The following is a 20,481-nucleotide window of genomic DNA, read 5'->3' on the forward strand; positions in this document are numbered from 1 at the left end:
GTAGGCCAACTTGGAGTGAATATACAGGGGGATTTCTTTGGCTCTTAGCCTGGCAGGTGCGCACGTAGACATAGCCTTCGGCCGAACACTGCAAGCGCCAATGAATCGTGCTCTCACAACAACCACGTCGTTAACTTAAATAGGCCTACTGTAGGTTAACATCACTCTGAGTTCGCATTCAAGCAAGCAAAACGATTATTTGAATACATCTGTTTCTCTGGAAGGGCAAGGGGTAACAACAGGACAACACAGAGACAGGCCAGAATGCAGGACTATGTTGTGAGAGTATTACAGTAATATGGGATATTCTACGGGAAAATATTAAAACGGCAAGACAGCGGGGAAAAGTTAAAATGATAGGCCTAAACCCGGACAAAATTGGCATGTTAGGTATTTTTCGGTCCCTGTGATTATTTGTGAAATTGTGCAAACGGTCTTTTCAAGTCATTTGAGAAGGAAGGAGTGTAGCAAGCTCCCAAATTGACGCTCGTCTGAGAAATTGAGTTTTGGATAATGTTCAGCTTCGGCAGCTTTACAATGACTGAGGAAGCCTAGAGACGAGTCATAGCAACAAGTTCATGTGTTGAATTTGTTATTACCCAGTGTGCTTTGTTGAATTGTCTCAATGTTTTATTGTTTTATGTCATGTGAATACTTACTAGAGGAGTAAATTATTTCAAGTAGGCTAATGCAGTTGCAGGAAGTGTGGATTTAGTTTCCATGCTTATTGTGTTTCCACAACAATGTTAGTGAGTAAATCTACAGAAATGGCCACCATCTTGGTGAAGTGTGATGTGTAAGATCAGAAAGCAGAGGGTGAGTGTAGAACGTGTTGTCATAGCGCTCCATAAAGCGCTAGGAATCGACGATTGGCCGGGGAGGGTCATGTCTTTTTTGAAAAGACTGCTGGAGGGTCGTTGAAAATTTTCTTGCAGGCAGGGGAGGGTCATGCAACTTTTGATTGAAGCACTCAAAATCCCTCCGGTGACCCCGTTTATAAATAACGAACGGTCCCCTAGTGCCCACATTTACTATTCACAATATTGAAAGAATTACTAATTTTGGGTATAGGACCCCAATAAAACTATTTCATTTCTATACTTTATATTTTGTACAAAGTTTATATTGGAGTTTTAAAGTATGTTTTAGTTATTTATTAACTTTTTTATTCTTTACATTTATATTGTCAAAAAAACAAGGTTTTTCATGTTTGGAACATTTTAATAAAAAAAAAAGATTTATTTCATAAATTTTCGTTGGTGTCAGATTATTTATAGCCTAACATAATGATGATGAACACTGGTTGGTAGGGCCCCCTAGGAATTTTTGCTTAGGGCCCCGACAGACCCTAGAATCGCCTCTGGCTGTTGTGTGTGTGTGGAGGGTTGGTTGACCACCTGCTCCTCCGCTGTCTATTGACATGCATTTGAGCGTTTCTCTGCAACATGCATCAGTAGCAAAGAAGCCATCTGCATTTTACATTGCGCTATTCGATTGTCGTCGACGCGGAGAGGAGAAAAAATAAAATAAGTTATCCACAACAAATCAACGAGTGGTCGGCATCAGAACGCACTCAACTTTTTGAGATCCTGGGCCGTAGTCACCATAGACTTTGGGGGGGACGCTATAGGGTACAGGAAACCAACAAGTCCCGCCATCTGAAATGCAATCAAACGTAAATAACGCACAAATTAGTGACCTGTTGATGGTTTCAGAGAGAGTAGCCTACACTGTGAGTGGTTTGTCCTGGAGGTTTTGCGTTTATCGTTTGAGGCGTGCGCTATCAAAAGCTTCCTGCACCCTGCTGCGGTGCGGGCTGTCAACAATATCGCAAAAGATACCGGTACAATTCTCACAAAACTTGTTGGAAAGGTGTAGCACTGTCTAAGGAAACCCCATTCATTTTTGAAGCTGATCAGACTCAAAGGTAGCTTTGAAGCAATTCCATATTGTAGCCTATTTTCTCGCAATGATAGCGAAAGTGAAAAAGCGAAAGTGTCCTTTTATTTGAATTTGTGCGTGCCTGTGTCCTTCATTTCTTTCACATGTCTTACAACATAAATAATGCATTCATATGCTAGTAGTAATGTCAGAAATGAACCGGTTTATAAGACTCTTAGAAATGGTTGTTGCATCTTGCATGTTACATTTAGATGCGCGCTCAATCGCGCATCCATGCAGGCAAAACGTAGCACTCAAATGTGGCGACGGCACAAAAGTTGAAAAAACTTTTACAATAGCGGTGATAGCCTACAGTTAATGTGAATCGCGGACAATAACCAAAGAAAGGAATTTCCACCTCCATTCACCAAATAAAGGCTGTGTTTCTACATTTTGTTAACACAAAACGTAATTCCTGTCAGAAACCAGCCTATAATGCAGGGTAACTTGAGGTGAGTCAGACAGAAGAGGGACCTGACTTAGGCTAGCCTATTTTGAATCCCATCCCTTTCAAACTACCTTAAAATTGTGTGATTAGCTGCCAGAATAATACAATCAAAATACAAAATATGATTGGGCTATAGGTCCAAACCTATGAGTAAGCATTCAGTGTAATATAGAGGTTATCAAAGATACTCTAGTTTGTATTTTCTTTTAAAATATACATTTTGGAGACAAATGGAGTCATACCACAGGTCTATATCCAGGGATGGATTATTGAATGGACCTACTGGGGCCAAGAGCTCAGGGGGCCCTTAAGCCTATGTGTGAAGTTGCTTCTCCGCCCTTCTCTTCTATTTCCACAAAACTCACAAGTCGTCATAATATAAAGGGTCATTTTTTTAAGTCTTCCGGGGAAGTATGCCCCCGGGCGCCCCTATCTTAACAGGGGAGAGTTTTTTTTGCATCTATGCCCAGAGGTTCATAATCCATCCGTGCCTATGTCCGTCAAAAGTTTGGTATATCCTAATTGACTGACTTAACTAATGACTTGGTTGTGATTGTAATAATATTTTTGCATGGCAGGAAATGTGAATTGAAATTCTGTTATTGAAATTCACACCGCACCACAGATTTGGTCCCCCCCAATGTTGACATCATGGCTACGGCCTTGTTGAGATCTGAAGTCAGTCATGATTGGTCGAAATTGTTGTCAATCTTGACGCAGTACAACAAGCAAACCTATCACATTTCTGTGCGCATACAGGCAGGTACACACACGTAGGCTACACACGCACGCACTCAGAAAGACAGAATGACACAAAAATTATGATAGCCCATAACAATGAATATGTTTTGGGATGTGTGTATCTTCACTTAATAGTATCTGGGGAGATTGTAGGCTAAAAGCGTGTAAATGCTCAACATAGGAAATAATTACAGGACTCATTTTATTCAGTCAGACTTGCTGAACATGCATTATTCAGTCAGACTTGCTGAAACATGCATAATAATAGTAGCCTATAGAGTTTTGTGCACAACCTCGTCATTGCTGGTTTGGAGGTGGTCACCTTAGTGTGTGTGTGTGTGTGTGTGTTTTAATAGCCTTTGTTTTCAAATAATGCTATGAGTAGACTCGGTGTCCAACTTACAGTGTTATTTTAGCTTGCCATAAAGTTATAGTTTGCAGGTGTTACAGCTTACAGTTATTATTATCATGTAATATTAGTGAAACATTGCTTTCCCGAAATGGATGATAAATGTGCGCATATATCATCTGGTATGTCGTGTGCCTCAGCATATCTTATAAATAATCATGGTGGGCCGCCATGGCCAAAAATGCCCGGGCCATTTTTTAGTCCCAGTCCAGCCCTGCTGTAAAGACACATCCCATCATCCCCCTTACCCGTCTGTCTTACAGATAGTGTAGGCATGCAATGTAGGCTATTTTAGTGACCCCCCACCCCCAAGGGCCGCTGGAACTTGTAATTACCCGTCCCTACTTGTTCTGGTTTTATAAATCAGTCAAAGTGATTTTGCAGAAGTACACAAGAATTTCACAGAAGTAGTTTGACCAGTTCAGAGAACAAGTCATTCTGGTTTGAAAGTCTGGTGTAACAGAACAGAGTAGCCAACAACATGAGGCTCATGAAAGATTACTGATAGCCCTTTTTCAATAACAGAGAACCGATTCAGTTCCCGTTCGCGAACCATTAGAAGCATTTTGACCAAACAAGAAAACAGTTCAGAACATAGCACTTGATTCACAGCTGAAGTCCTTTAAATCCTCCCCTCCTCCGTCACTTCAGGTGTGCCCCAGGGCTCTGTCCTGCTCTTCATCATCTACCTCCTTCCCCTCGGCAATATCTTCCGTAAATTTAACATTCATTTCCACTGTTATGCTGATGACACCCAGCTCTACCTCTCCAGCAAACTCTCGTCCTCTCCCGCCCACCTCCCTTACTGATTGCTTCTCTGAAATAAAAACCTGGTCCAGCCGCTCTGCTCCCCGGCTTTGGAATTCATTACCACCCCAACTCAGAAACATTGATTCATTCCCCCATTTCAAATCACAACTCAAAACACATCTGTTTAAAACCATTTTTACGTGGCCACTGTCATATCATCCTCCTGTCCTGTTTATGCATATCTCTTTATATTAACTCTTGTTAATGCATGCAACACCCTTTGTTGATGATATTTGTAATCTTGTAGGAATTGTTGATGATATTTGTAATCTTGTAGGAATACCATAGTATTTTTGGAACATACTATAGAAGTTGGCCTACTATACGATTGTAGAATAGGAACACTGTAGAAGGTAAGGATATTATGGAGGTATTATACTACCATATTACTACTAAATCTTATTACTGGAGTTATTTTTCGTAAGGGAAGTGAGGACCTAGGAATCTGGACAACCCATTATATAAGTTTGAGAAAATGCTAAGAAGTGATCCAGGGGTTGGGGGTTGAGAAGGGGGCGGGAACATTACACTTCAGCTTAAAGTCATGCACTACCTGCCTCAGACTGACCCATCTTTCAGTGTTAACATTAGTATAAAGGACACAACACACATTTTACAGTCTGCGTATCATGGACAGCTCAAAAAAAGACAAGAGCTTCTTGCCCCAAAGCTACTCGACCTTGCAGCAAATATTATGTGAACTTGCTCTTCCCAAGACTAGAGACCGTACTCAAAACCCTACAAAAGGTAAGAGCTCATTTATATGCATGTACAGTATAAAACGAGGCATTGACAAATAAAATTTGTAAATAGGCTACAGATAGTGTATTAAAAAGGACTGTTTATACAAACAATAGCTTACTTTGAGTCGTTTGCCGGTGTTAGCCTATATAAAAAATCTTTACATCTTTCCGGTACAGACGGGCTAAGCCCAGGTTGTCCTGAAAGTCTAGAAACGCCCTGGGCCCAGTTCCCCGAAAGCATCTTAAGCCTAAGAGCGTCGTAAAGTCCCTCTTACGAACGTCTTAAGATTTGCCGACTGTTTCCCGAAACCATCGTAGCTTAAGAGCGTCGTGAAAACACTCGTAGATCTACGAGTGCTCCAGAGTACTCCTTACCGGCTAAGAGCGTCTTAACAGTACTTCTCACTGAGGTCACCAACAGGACATACAGAGGAATTACAACTTAGAATACATAATCCAATTTACGTTCCCATTCTTTATTGTGTTTACCTGTGATGAATCAGATTTTAGCGTGCAAAATAGCCTACATTTAATGGTCATAATAATGTGATGAAAAGCGGACAAAATGCAATCAAGTTATTAGACGAGACGTTGCCATAATAGTTTGACATTATCTTTGCTAAGTGAAGGCTATATTTAATTAGGCCTATGAGGTAAAAAGCAGAGAAAGCAACATGTGGTTTAGTCTGTAGCCTACTGCATCAAAATCTAAGCCTACATATTTCCTCTCTTTCTTACTCGACTTCTTTCTTATCTTCAAACGTGTTCTTGACACCGCGAAAAATTATTGCATGGTGCAACAATCTAATCTTAAAATAATTACAATTATTTATGTCTCTGTGTGGTATATAACCTAGGGATGCTTACATGCAGATGTCAAAGTGTTTCTATTTTCGTATTGATGTGAATTAATGTGTAGATCCGAAGTTTAAATGGTAGGCCTATAGCTGTGACGTGCAAACTGTCAAATCAGAGGATATTTCAGAACTATTAACGTGGACAGCTCCCCTTAAGAGCATCTTAAGAGCAGTGCACGCGCGTTCACGCTGCGAGCATGTTCGGGAAACAGTCGGAAAAACCAAACGAACGATCGTAAGATGAATCGTAGAAAACCATCTTAAGAGCGTGTCTCCGTCGTTATCGGGAAACTGGGCCCTGGGCCATTCACAAATACAAAACCAAACTCTTGTGTCCAGCAGGACTAGAATGGCTTAGTTTTAGCCTTTTCAGCAGCCGGCGTTGCCATTGTTCACAATATCATGCTCTGTGTCATTCAGTCAGCACGAAGACAGCGGACAGTGCACTTAGGTCACGTCACACACTTTGATCTGAATCAGACAGATGGGGATTCACTTCCCTGTTAGGGTAGGCTAGGCTTAGGCTAGGCCAGCAACATTGACACATTGTATTCATTTTGCCCACCCCAAATTTCTATTTGCATCAGGGCATGAAAAACGGAAGAAACGTCACGAGAAGGAACAGCAGGAACAGCAGTCGGGTAAACTTGCGTTCGTTCCATGGTTTGATGTCAACATGCATCTCTCCAACATGCATCTCTGTTGCTGGCCTAGCCTAAGCCTACCTAACAGGGAAGTGAATCCCCATCTGTCTGTGGCTTGCTTGCCAGCCTTTCCCAGTCACAGTACTTCGTAAAGTTGTGAAATATAATCGCATATCCCGCTTTTTTTTTAATGCGGGCGACTGGCTACATTTTTAAAAAAAATAACCGCATCTTTAAATGCATTCATAATAACGTGCAGCTCGGGTTAGCAGTTTTTCAGCAGAAACTTGCAAGGACCCATCTAAACTAATAGGTGATTTCACTCTTCCCATACATTTTTAAAATAACTACATTGTTTTACAATATTTCAGTCAAGCTTTAGTTATAGATAGCCTACAACTGAACGTATGCAAAATGGAAAGTAGCCTGTATTAACTTTGATTCGCTGTGCTGCATGGACAATAGATGCTAATCGTAAATTAGGCATTAAAATGATTGTTTAAAATAGTCTACGTATTGAAATAATATATAAGAGAATCTGGGGAGCCAGTTCATAGCCTATGTACAGAGGCGATTCTAGGGTCTGTGGGGGCCCTAAGCAAAAAATCCTAGGGGGCCCTACCAACCAGTGTTCATCATCATTATGTTAGGCTATAAATAATCTGACACCAACGAAAATTTATGAAATAAATCATTTTTTTAAATTAAAATGTTCCAAACATGAAAAACCTTGTTTTTTTGACAATATAAATGTAAAGAATAAAAAAGTTAATAAATAACTAAAACATACTTTAAAACTCCAATATAAACTTTGTACAAAATATAAAGTATAGAAATGAAATAGTTTTATTGGGGTCCTATACCCAAAATTAGTAATTAATTTCTCTTAATGAACTCTATTTTATCTCCCCTTTCAATATTGTGAATAGTAAATGTGGGCACTAGGCTACTATAAGTTTGGCATTGATTTACAGTTTAGCACGGAGCCTGACTTATTCTAATTATTTCTTTGGATAAAGTCTATATTACTTTTATTCTTAAATAGGCTACTTGGTTGACCCATCCCCTGACAATGTTACAATGTTTATTGTTTGCCTACAAGAAATATTAGCATGCAGAGTGAAAAGCGAACTACAGGAGTTGGAGCTGGGAGAAAAATAGCTGGGCCTATAAAGAGGAATGGAAAGAAAATGTTGCGTTCACCCTACCTGGATTCACACATGCAAAGCCTGTGTTTCTGATAGGCAACAACGCTGTCGCTGTTTGAAAAGAATAGCCTATCATACCGCACTACGAAACGCAGCGGCACCTTCAAGGTGGTCTATCATGTTCCAAGCAGAGGCACAAAAGCGCAACATTGAAGCGCTGGCCGAGGGAGGGAGTTCATGCGTTAATGTTTATTATCTTCTAGCAACTGTCTGTGTCAGTTTAAGGACAAGAAACGGTGCATCAAAGGGTCAAATATTAGCAGCCAAAGAGAACCGTTGATAACAGAACAAGTGACGATTTAAAATTAAAAATCTGCACACGATTAATGCGATTTTAAAAATGAATGCATGCTTGGTCCTTTTCGCATTGGGATTACTACAAATCCAAACATAATGTTAACCATCTCCTTGCTTAACTAGTTGTAACTATCGCTAGCTAGCTCAAGTATATTGTCATTTAGATGTGGCAAACCATGTTCAATCTTTCTGCCAATTAGCATTACTGTAACGTCGGCGCATAAAGACTGTGTTAGCGTTCTCCAGCGAAAGGCATGCTGGGACACGAGGGTGAACATTTGGGGGGTTTATGTCGTTAATCTCCTAAGTTATACGTGTAATGTTAGCGTCTTTATTGTAACATGTTCCCCTTTTAGTTCTCCCTCGTGTGTGATCCTTTTAGTGTGGGGGGCTGCGTCCTCCCCTGTATGTGTGGTGTGTGTGCGTGCTTGACCTGCCCTGTTTGCAATGTGTTCTGTGCTTTGGTCTGTCTGAGTCCCTGCCCTCGTTCTTGAGCCAATAATGCTGCCATTGAACAACGTTGATGTCGTGTGCATTAAACGTTACATTGGTGTCAGAAGCGACTTTCGAACATGGCCTCCGCCCAGCGAGAGAAGCTGGGAGCGGGAGACCTCATCACCGGGTGGAGGCCCACGCAAGAGGATCCAGGGAGAGACCTTGTGAGGGCTACTAAAAGGCTCGGGGCCTTCTATCGCTACAGTCGACGGAGGAGAGGAGCTGTCGCCGGGACCTGCCTGCTGCCATGGGAGGAGATCTGGCCGGAAGAAGCGGTCGCGGAGAAGACGCTGGCCTGGGCGCTGACTCCACTGCGAGCCGCGACACGTGAGCACAGCCGAGGGAGTGCGGCGAGGAAGAGGTTCCTAGACGATGGACGGATGGCGGAGCCGCTGAGGGCAGCGAATTCCCGACGGTGGGGCAGCTTCGACGGAAAGGCCCTTTAGTGTGGGACTGTTTTTGTGTGTTTTAACTTTTGGGTGCGTGTGAGAGGCACCGTGCTGTGTGGGCGCCCGTTCTAGTTGGCCTGTTGGCCGGCGCCTTTTGAAAAAAGTTCGTTGTGTGGAGTTCGATAGCACGACCATCTCGGGGGTCGTGCCTTCGCCGAGGCCGCGAAGGAGTGGAACGGGCCGGGAACAGAGCAGTACGGCTCTGCGAGATGGCAACACGAGGAGGGACGCCGAAGACGGTAGCTGCAGCGGGAGAGCTCAGCGCGGTCCGGTTGCTGTGGAGTCGGTGCCTGTCTGTCCTGGTCGGCGACTCGACGGAGCGGAGTGGCGTTGGCGCAGCTTCACCTGGCCCCCCTCGAACCCCGGTGCTTGGTACAGTGTTGACGGTTGTAAGGCCACCTAGGGCCCCGTCTGGAGAGGAGGAGTGCCGTGGTGACACGCCGCGGAAAGTGCAGCCTGAGGGCGGCTGCTGAGAGGGAGCTGGTGACGAGCGGGTCGGCCACGTGGCTGCTAGCACGCCCGAACTGGATTGCTAGCAGCGTGGCGCCCCGTTGAGTGAGCTCCTGCGGCGCGTGCACCCCACGTGAGTTGGCGGTACTGTCGCACTGAACTGAGTGGCGGGCGACGTGCGCCGACGTTAGCATGTGGCTACCTCGTGGGCATTGCCGAGGACGGCAATGGCTTGTTGGGGGAGCTGTGTAACGTCGGCGCATAAAGACTGTGTTAGCGTTCTCCAGCGAAAGGCATGCTGGGACACGAGGGTGAACATTTGGGGGGTTTATGTCGTTATTCTCCTAAGTTATACGTGTAATGTTAGCGTCTTTATTGTAACATGTTCCCCTTTTAGTTCTCCCTCGTGTGTGATCCTTTTAGTGTGGGGGGCTGCGTCCTCCCCTGTATGTGTGGTGTGTGTGCGTGCTTGACCTGCCCTGTTTGCATTGTGTTCTGTGCCTTGGTCTGTCTGAGTCCCTGCCCTCGTTCTTGAGCCAATAAAGCTGCCATTGAACAACGTTGATGTCGTGTGCATTAAACGTTACATTACTATATAACTTCATTAAATCAATGCCAAACTCCGATGTTGATCCGTCATCACTTTACACCCTCGATTGACGTTTACCACAGTAGCCTAAAAATGTGTGGATTATTTGAACTCTTTTGAACACAGATCCGCTGTTTATATGCATTATAGCATACATGTACAGATGTACTGTTCTCGCTTGTCGCACCGGAAAACGCGCTGAGACCAGGTCTCTGGGCCCCCCAGCAGCTCGGGGCTCCAAGCAGTTGCTTGCCTTGCCTGTTGACAAGGTGCGCCTCTGACCATAAATATTTTGTCATCTTGGGTGCAACGGTTCAGGTAGGGCTAGTTATTTAGGAGAGTGGCCACCAAGTTTCATGTTCCCTGGTGTTTCAGTAACCCGGGAATCACTGACCAAAATTGATGACGGTAAAAGAAAAAAAAAAATATTTTTTATATTTTAAATGACTTGTTGTCCTGATTCTTCCTGTGGATCTTAGTCGGCACTGAGGAAGCAATAATTTCATCGCTAGTTTTTCATGATTACTATTTCAATTGTTTCATATCAAAATTCACTACTTAATTATGTGTTTTATGTAGTTTGTCGAGGACTGGTTCAGACACGTCACATCCATAACGTGAAACCGTCACATCCATAACGCCAGTTTTTCCTACATAATGCATTACGAAAATGACGCATAGTTTCAAAAACACACTTTTTGTGTTCATTCAAGTCTACTTCATGCTACATATATCATAGTTTCGGCAGTTTACTTCAAAATTCACAGAGTTTGTAGAAAACCTGTAATCTCTCACAAAAGTGTGTCCATTTCATGTCACATCCATAACGCTGATAAAATGCCTTGTATTCTTAGGATGAAATTGATTATATGAAATTTGAGGATTTCTCAGTATTCAGAGGACAGAGGTTGCATTAAAGGTTATGCAAATTAATTCACTGATACTAATTTTGCCCCCACTCTAAGGCATTTTGTTTACCAATATGAGTCCAATTGTCACATCCACAACGCTGGAACTGCCCAAATGTAATTATTTAAGATTAGATTGTTGCACCGTTTTTATGTTTGTTGGAAGATATATTAACATATTAGGCTTAGGCTACTCGGTACCAGTGATGCCAGTAAAGTGTTACTAAATAATGTTTTAACGATCTCTTCCACGACCACCTAGTAGTCCATAAAACAAACAAAACGATTTGGATGAATATATTGACTGTTGGTGTTTCTGGTAAGGATTTGAGATTGCATTGAGTAGTTTAAATACAACAAGATTTCCAAATGGCTTGCATAGTTTGTTTAGGCTATTAATGTGTTGTATACTGTTAAGTACATGCCTAAAATTGTGGTCCATTTGTGGAAAAACACTTAAGATACGTTAAAACGAACTGAGTATGAGCTGGTAACTGACATTTTAAACAAAACGCCCACACACGACTGAACGTGGGGAGGCAGCGCGACATCTATGCGACACGACAAAATGAAGTGTCGTGCAAGTGGATCGGTACCGTTACTTTTAAAATCAAGTAATCAGTAAAGTAACTAAGTTACTTTTTAAAGGAGTAATCAGTAATCCGTAATCAGATTACTTTTTCAAGGTAACTGTGGCAACACTGCTCGGTACATCGGTCATGCCAGTTCTTTGCTACTTGTGAGAGTCCTACTGTGTGTGCTGCCTGTGCAATAATGTTTCGGGGTGTCACTTAAGAAGACGTTTAAAGGTTGAGTAAGAAAGTGAGGAAATGTGTAGGCTTAAATAACATATAGGCTTAGATTTTGACGCAGCACAGACTAAACCACATGTTCCTTCTCTGCTTTTACCTCATATGCCTAATAAAACATAGCCTACACTTACACAAGATAATGGCAAACTATTCTGGCAACGTCTCGTTTCATAACTTAATTATTTGTCCGCTTTTAATCACATTGTTATGACCATTAGATGTATGCTATTTTGCACACTAATCTGATTCATCACAAGGAAATACAATAAAGAATGGGAACGTAGTTGGATAATTGTACGTAGAATGGAAAGAATGGGAACGTAGTTGGATAGTTGTAATTCCCCTGTATGTCCTGTTGGTGACCTCAGTGAGAAGTACCTGTTAAGACACTCTTAGCCAGTATTTATTTAGTTTTTATTTTGATCCGTACTATATATCAATAACCTTAGATCAAGACCAACTATGTTTACCAAGAATAAATTACCTATTCAGTGTGAGTAAGAAATTGTTGAATAAAGACATAATATATGTGTAATGACACTTAATACAGATCTTATTGAGCACCAATAAATACAGACATTACTTATGTATTAATGGCTAATATCGTGTTCCCTAAACTGTGTGTTAAATGCTTTTTCAGTTAATGCAATACACATGACATAGCCTCACATTGGTTGTATTATATGAAGTGTATTCTTTTTTTTTTTTGCAGATGTTGGCAGGTGTGATGTAATAATCTGTGTCATGGCATCTCCTGATAAATACCTCTCACTTTTGCTGGCTGGTGGCAAGAAATGCCCAGGTAATTGACAATCTACCTCAATAGAAGAAATAATGACCACATAAGGGTATCATTTCATGAATGCCTCGTTTCCAATTGCATGATATTCCTACAGAATATCATGCAATTTCATTGGGGTAGATTTCTATTGTCTCTACTAGTGATGGTATCAGATTGGTATCGGTCAGAGATAGGCAGAAATACATTAACCCTGCTCTTACGTCTATCAAAATAAACCACAAAATACAGTAGCCACACCATGTACCAAAATAAAGTAGGCCTACTGTATTTTTGTATTTTGAAAATACTAAAATACTCTTTAAAATGAGCATGAAATCACTTTGCAAACCTTCTGTCTATTTAATCTGTTCCTTCATACCTGACTCTGTTGATTAAGTGAACAGTGTTTGAGAGCAACAGCTTTTCTCTGCCTTTTCATGCCATAAATCTGCAAACTGTCAACAAATACGTTAGGTGATACATGGGGCAAATTTTTGAACAATGTTGCATAACTGGTTGCATGTGTTTCGATTTCGATATGAGAAAGTACTTCCCTACCCTCTAGCCATTGTGTAGCAATATGCAGTATATTGGGTCTTGAAATATCCACAATAATCCATAGAAATATAATTCATGTTGTTTTATCCAATATAAGTTGACAAGAAACTTCAGTGCGTTACCTTTCATTTGGGACCATGATTATGCTTCTACACCAAGGGGTTCATATACAGTAAGCCTTTTATTGTCAGTATGCATTTTGGATAGCCAAAAGTCCTATTGGGGGGTCTGTCACATGGACATTTGGACATACCTTTACAAATAATTGTGTAAACCACTCATCTTTTCTTCTATATTGATCTACTTTTACACACAGCTTCACAAGACCTGGTGTTAGGGCTGAGTTGTGTTTCTCAAGTGACTTAGAGGGATGAAATGTGGTCAGTTCATAGATGTTTGTAACCCGGTAGAAAGAAAAAAAACAATATTCTAACCTCTGTTACTCTGTGTGAATACTTCAGACAATTATTCTGATTGTTTCCTAAGAAATGACAGGGTCTTAGCGTTCTAAAGAGGTCAAGCATTTGATTGTAGGCAAAAATAGGTGGGAACAGTGCCCTCTGAAGTAGGCACAGTGCAATTTCGGGGGAAGAAAGCCTAGAAATGGCATATCCCATATGGGGCCCTATTTTGACGATTAGAAACCCGGCGCAAAGCTTAATCTTATCCCGACGCAAAGCTTTTTCCTATCTTACACTCAAATGTATCGCCATGCGCTTCACTTTTATTAAACAATGTGCCCAGGGGTGTGGCAATTACGACATAAGGTGTGGTCTGGCGTGGTGTCGTAATGTTATGTAATTGTGGTGTGCTCTGTTTGTTGCTTTTTGTGTTCTTTGTCTGTACTAGTGTTTGCTGCTGTTAATGTGTGCATGGTTTCTGTTTGTTGTTGGTTCATTGTTTGTCTTTTGTAGATGAGGTTTCTCTATTTTTACTTACAGTGTTGCCTTTCTTGGCCAGGGACCATTTGAAAAAGAGACTATAGTCTCAATATGACCCCCCTGGTTAAATAAAGGAAAAATAAATTAAATAAATAAATAAAAATAGCTATCTTATACTATCTAAAAAGCATTACGCCACTGACCAAGAAAAACCTGGTCTATAGTGAAAGGCGCATATGAAGCACAGCTGATGACGCACTGTCATGAGATGTAAGCAGCAACTCCTCTGCAGGATAAATGTCCTTAGGTTTTTTATTTAGTCATTCGAACATTATTGGGGTAAGTGTTGCTTTTTTCAGGCTATGTTTTCAATGGTAACCCCTTGTCAGTGAACCCTTTGCCCTTTGCTCATCTCGGCTTGTCCCCTGCACTCCGAAATCGGTGATTTATTTGCATGGCTAGGCAGATGCTCGAGGCACCCCCTTTGAAAATCTGTTGGTAGCATCGGCTAACTAGCGCCAGATTTTGGAGTGCAGGGGACAAGCTGAGATGAGCTATGAGACATACGTTCACATACATTCGGTATCATGTTTCAACACACTTTAGGTCAATATCACACCGGAATTCTCCTTTAAGTAACATAAGAACCTCCTTTTTGTGCCAAGCGCCCCAAGTTTGATAACAAAACCACCCTGAATGTGGACTGGACACACCCCTAAATGTATTTAAGCTTTTTGCTAGTGACCATAGGTTTTAGATCGCCAAGATAGAGCCCATGAAGTTAATTTACCTATTGATGATCAAGAAAAATGAGGGAACGTGCCAGAACAACAATACTCAGGAACATTGCCCAGCAACATGCTCAGAAAGGTGCCTTGTGTATCTTCAGCTTTGGAGGTTGTTCCAAAGTTCTACCAAAAACAGGCAAACAGTGTGGGTGAGCAATAACCATGTGGTTGAGTGAGTGGATTGGTGTGAGAGGGAGTGTATTGTGTCTGTGAGCAACCTACACGTTACTCATCTTTCACTGGATCATCTTCCTGAATCTCAATATTAATAAGTCTGTGCAAATGACTAAGCCAGCACCAGTCAGAGGCTACATTCATTGTTTTGCACTTTTATGATATAATCAGATCACCAAAACTATTGGTTTTACCAAAAATATTTGGCAGCATTTTTAAACAAAATTACACACCAAGTATTTTGATACAAACAGGGTTGGGTAGTATTGGATTACATGTTATCTGGATTACACGTATCACAGATTACACTCCCAGATTACAATAAAAAAATGTGTAATCAGATTATAGTTACATTGTTGGGGATTATTTGATTACATTTTATCTTGCAAACGTTGCAACTTTTTTATAATAGCCTAACTAATGTTTTAATTTGACAAGCAGTCCATTTGTTTGTCCACTAGATGTCACTATCATCCAATTGCCTGTGTCGTTTCTTGATGAAAAAGGTTCAAATAAAACCCAAGATGGAGGAGCCGTTGACGCTGACCGATAGACCGGTTCCAGTCCAGGAAAACTGCATTCAGCACTTTGCAATATCGCATCTGAATTAAAGACTGTGGAAAATAAGAATGTGTTTGTCGTGTGCAAGTTGTGTAAAAAGTAATCCTAAAGTAATCAGATTATGTTACATGTTTTGGGTAATTCTATTGATTATGTTACTGATTACAAAAATTGCCATGTAATCTGTCATCAGTAATGGATTACATTTCAAAGTAATCTGACCCAACCCTGGATATAAAATACACATTTTTCAGTCATTTTCTTGAACCCCAATAAAATACAAATGACAAAATACTATTTTGTATTTGAAATACTGTCCATCCCCGGTATCAGTATCGCCAGATATTCAACGTTATATCAGGAATGAAAAAATATGTTTTGTTGGTTTTGTTCTCAGGTCGAATGATGCTCTGCCTGTGCCCCTCCTGGGTGTGCAGATCCCCCTCCAACACCCAATCAGGCCTGTTCTCCCTGTTTATCCTGAAGGCTGTTACCTTTGAGGCTGGGGGCTATACTTACCTGGACACCTTCAGTTCTCCCTGTCGTGTCATGTACCTCCTAGAAGATGGCTCAATGGGCCCCTCTGTGGGGGAGGGGCTGGACTGCCTGACCTGCAGCTCTCCCCAACTCAATACCCTCACTGAGGATGTTCTGTTGAACTACCAGCTCTTGGGGGGGAAGGGGGTGCCTCTCCCTCCTATGCTGGCCCTCTCCTATCGCCCTCCAGAGGGGTTAGTCTCCTCACACCCTTCCCTCATGCTCCACCCTACACAAGAAAAGGAAGATCTACAGGAATCTATGGAGAAGGTCATCAGTGACTTTCTTCAACAGCCGGAGGTACAAGGTTCTGACAAAGTAAGTTCCCTTTACCAATATCGGTAAGTAATGCCATTGCTGTGTAATGAAGTGATATATTATAGTAGGCTGTAGCGATAAAGTCAACATTGTATGTGTCCCATATACAAATTCATGAACAGATTTGTGATATGTTATGTTTTCTTTTTACAATAGTGTTTAATAGTATTAGTCCTGTTCTTTCCCTTTTCGTATTATTCTATCTAATGGCATTGATTAGGGATTAATAATTACAAATGTCACTATAATGATATGAACAAAAATTGTGCTAAGAAGAATAAGTCCAGATAGAGATGTGTTTTGTTTTATTTAGAAACGTGGAAGTGCATTACATTCATTGCACATGTACATCCAATACTTTTTGTACATATCAGATACTTTTTATACTTTGATACTTTTGCCATTGCTCTTATTACTTCTTATTACCAAGCAAACTTGGGTCAAGTCATATCAGTTTGTGTCACAGATATGGAGCGCAGAATGGTCATTTTTCATCACTAAATAAAAAATGGCATTTATTTCTGTAAGGCGCACACCATATATGTCTGTAAATTTCTCAGCTCCAAAGTCCGCCTCCACCATGGTTGTTATATTGCCAGATTCAGGACACATACATGAATGTCATGTCCAGCTGGCAGCTTACTGTAGTGAGATACATTTCAAAATGTAAATTGTATAATATGCTTTTTGTCTTTGTATTATTTAAAAATCAAAATATAGCATGTGTAAATGGCACTTACAATGACAAGGATTAATGCTTATAACTAAAGTTAGTGAAAATGCCTTTAAAACAGTCTAGGGTTCTAAGGGTTAAGTGTTTTGTTCACCGGGTGAATACACCCATCAGGTCCTCAATGCACACACGGCAGTTAAATAGCTTACTGTCTTTTGAAAGAGAGTTGGCAGAAAGTCTGGACCATGATGAAATTGTTTCCATGTTTAAATTCAAGGCCCGCCGTCTTACACACAGGGGCGGAGCCAGAGGGGTGGCTCCGGGTGGCACAGGCCACCCTTGAGATTCGATTGGCCACCCCAGGTGCCACCCCCAAATCTTAGTCTACGATTGGCCATTAACATGGTCTAAGGCAGGACCTTATGATGCACTTGCAGCAGTTTGAAGTATCAGACGTCAGAAATGTAAGTGTCAAACACGATTGCCTTTATTGGCCTACAGGCTACTGCTTGTGCTAACACGCAAAGATATCTATTTACCTATTGCATCTGCCAGTGCCTATTTATCTAATCACACACTTAAGTCGCCGACATTTGATAGGTCATTAAGTGTTAACTGTAGGCTAGGCCTATACTTTTGTAAAAGTGTTTAATGGCAAAAAATTCCTAATGTAATGTTAAGAAAACTTTTCATTTATGGTTCATCAAGCTTAGGCCTACTCACTAAACAATCGTCGCATCTAGGCTACAGGTAGCGATATTCTGATGACATGTATGACCATTCAACCAGTCAAGCATTTGTTGTAAAATATTGAAATTATGGGAAGTTTACATAGCTTGGGCTAAACTGTATACAGTTGTGTACATGTTTCTTTCATCCCCCATGCCTGTTTTATTCGTCCCGATCAGGAGGGATAAATGAAACATTGCGCACCTTCCACTTTTGCCTTGTCTCGCTGGATTGAATGCAGAATGTGGGCTGTTGCGCAAATAGATGACTGAGGGAGGGAGATTCCATTAACAAAAAGTTTTGCCAAACATTTTCTCCATTATTATCGTAAAATATGTCTCCATGCAGGGCAGGGCTGGTTCTAACATAGTAGGCCTACTACTATATTTGGATGGGCTGGTAGAAATTTTGGGTGGGCAACAGAGCAAAGCTGTCAAATTGGATCAAAACTAACATAAACACAAAACAAACACAAAATAATCAGTACTACCTAGCTTGAGTTGCTGCAGCCAACAGCCAGGGATATACATGTCTGATACGTGTATTTAAAATACAATTTTGTATTTTATTTAGTTGGAAAAAAATTGCATCATATTTTGTATCAAAATACTTTATAGGTGTGTACTGTAGTTAAAAAATACTGCCAAATACATTTGGTAAAACCAATAACCTACTTTTGGTGATGTGATTATAAAAGTGCAAAACAATGAATGCAGCACTGGTGCTGACAGGCATAAGTAACATGTAGGTTGCTCACACACACAATACACTCCCTCATACACCTCAAGTTTCTTGAGAACTTTAGTCATCCAATTCGAACACATGGAACCGGTTATGTGGTTGCCCCATATGCAAAGTGTACAATTTTTGCTCACATACACAATACACTCCTTCATACCAACCTCAAGTTTCTCGTCCCCCATTCATGCTTTATATGTCCCGGTCAGCCAGAAAGCACGAATGAAACAAAATGCTCGTTTGAACGTGCACGGTTTTGTTCAGAGCTGAAAATGCAATTGCGTTTGACAGAGGGCAGATGTAAATTGCTAGTGAAAAAATATTAGCTTTCAGTGTGGTACAATGTCTTTGTAAATTAGCCTACGTTTAATTAAAAAGTGGTTAATTCTTCCTGCTTCTCCCTACAACCAGACAGTGTTGCATATTGTGTGTTCCCATCACTCTGTCTCTTTCGTTGCTCTGATTGGTTTTTGGCCTCTCCTATTGCGTCCGAGGCATTTTGATCGGCGTCCGTTTGGGAACGCCCTTTGGAAATGGACTGTGAACGAACCTTTCCCAGACCCAGGTATTAGGTATTTTAGGTATTTATTTTAAAATACATTCTGATGTATTTTCGCCCATCCCTGCATGTGCGTGTGCGTATGCCTGCATGTCTACTGTGTGTGTATGTGTGTGCCTGTGTCTTTATGTGTGTGTGTGTGCATGCGTGCGTGCATATGAGTGTGCGCATACCTGTGTGTGTGTGCTTGTGTGTGTGTGTGTCGTGTGTCTGTGCTTGTGTGTGTGTGTGTGTGCCTGGATCTTTATGTGTGTATTTGTGTGTGTTCATGAGTGCGTGTGGATGCGTAGTGTACAGTCACTAAATGTACAGTGTACACATACAGTACATATATTATTTATTGTATGGTCCCCCATGAACGGAATTCCATGAAACTTGGCATGCATTCAGAGGGTGTTATAATGATCCTACACTTCAAATTCAGTGCAGTTTTGACCCTGTCAGCCAGAGATACCTGTGGTTACAACACCTTATTTTTGCTTTTTCATTTTTAACTAGGTGGCACTATACATCAAATCATATGGGATGTGTTGACATCGCCCCTGAGACCAACATACTAAAAAAATGTGGTCCTCCTAGGCCCTACGGTTCTTGAGATATTCACACAGAAAACTGTGTCCGCCCTACCCTCCTTTCAAAAACAATAGTTCCAAGTTATCCTTGTGGGGCTACATGCTCACCAAGTTTCGTGCACCCTGGTCTTTCAGTGTCCCGGGAATCGTTGACACAAAATTACTGAATAAAAAAAAATAAAAATCCGGAAGAAAAACAACTCTGACTAAACCTATGATCGCCTTTGTCATAATAACACCAATGGACTAATTTTTCAGACTTTTAAAAAATTCAGCAGCCAAAACTAGAGACAGAAAGAAACAGGCACGTTATACTGAAGTGCAAAATCTCACTCCAAGCTGAACTCAAAACTTAAGAATCCTGATTAAGCTTGAAAGACACCACAAACAACCCAATCAATGTCAAATAAACTATATACATTTCACTGTAAACTAACTTAGTTCTTGTCAATGCTAATGTGGCATCATTACTCAGCAGATTTTTGTATAGTTTTTACACACACACACATGCACACACACACACACAATGACTTATCTACAGGGGTGGGTGTTGGTATTTATGAGAAAAACCAACACAAAATCTGATAGGCGAGTATATTAACGGATAACCTATGGTGATGTCCATGCCCCGTGTCAGTAAATGTTTTCATGCAGGCAGTGTGTTTCTTACATTCAACAAAAATATGTTACCTATTTTCATAACTGCAACTATTCAAATTGATGCAATAATATAATTTAAATCATTATTCATTCTCTGAAGGATGTTCTGATGAAGAATCTGTTGTCACCATCATTACCACAGCTCAAGTTT

The 20,481-nt window shown here is 41.0% G+C and overlaps 1 protein-coding gene across 2 annotated transcripts in view; it reads left to right on the plus strand.

The window, feature by feature from the left end:
• The first annotated feature begins 4,906 nt into the window (after positions 1-4,906).
• The window catches only part of LOC143102346 (carnosine synthase 1-like), a 35,679-nt gene continuing 20,104 nt past the window's right edge, over positions 4,907-20,481 (plus strand). The window contains exons 1-4 of one of the 2 annotated variants that reach the window (XM_076265875.1): positions 4,907-5,096; positions 6,537-6,590; positions 12,514-12,603; positions 15,942-16,399. In XM_076265875.1, coding sequence (XP_076121990.1) covers positions 4,979-5,096; positions 6,537-6,590; positions 12,514-12,603; positions 15,942-16,399 — 720 coding nt within the window. In that variant the 5' untranslated portion in view covers positions 4,907-4,978. The remainder of the gene's footprint in view (positions 5,097-6,536; positions 6,591-12,513; positions 12,604-15,941; positions 16,400-20,481) is intronic. The other variant, XM_076265876.1, reaches the window with a different exon arrangement.

Source organism: Alosa pseudoharengus, unplaced genomic scaffold, assembly GCF_046254945.1.
Source record: "Alosa pseudoharengus isolate Yale_2024_CS ecotype anadromous, Long Island Sound unplaced genomic scaffold, YU_APseudo_1.1 YU_APseudo_1.1_scf_4, whole genome shotgun sequence".
In the NCBI taxonomy this organism is placed as follows: Eukaryota; Metazoa; Chordata; class Actinopteri; order Clupeiformes; family Clupeidae; genus Alosa; species Alosa pseudoharengus.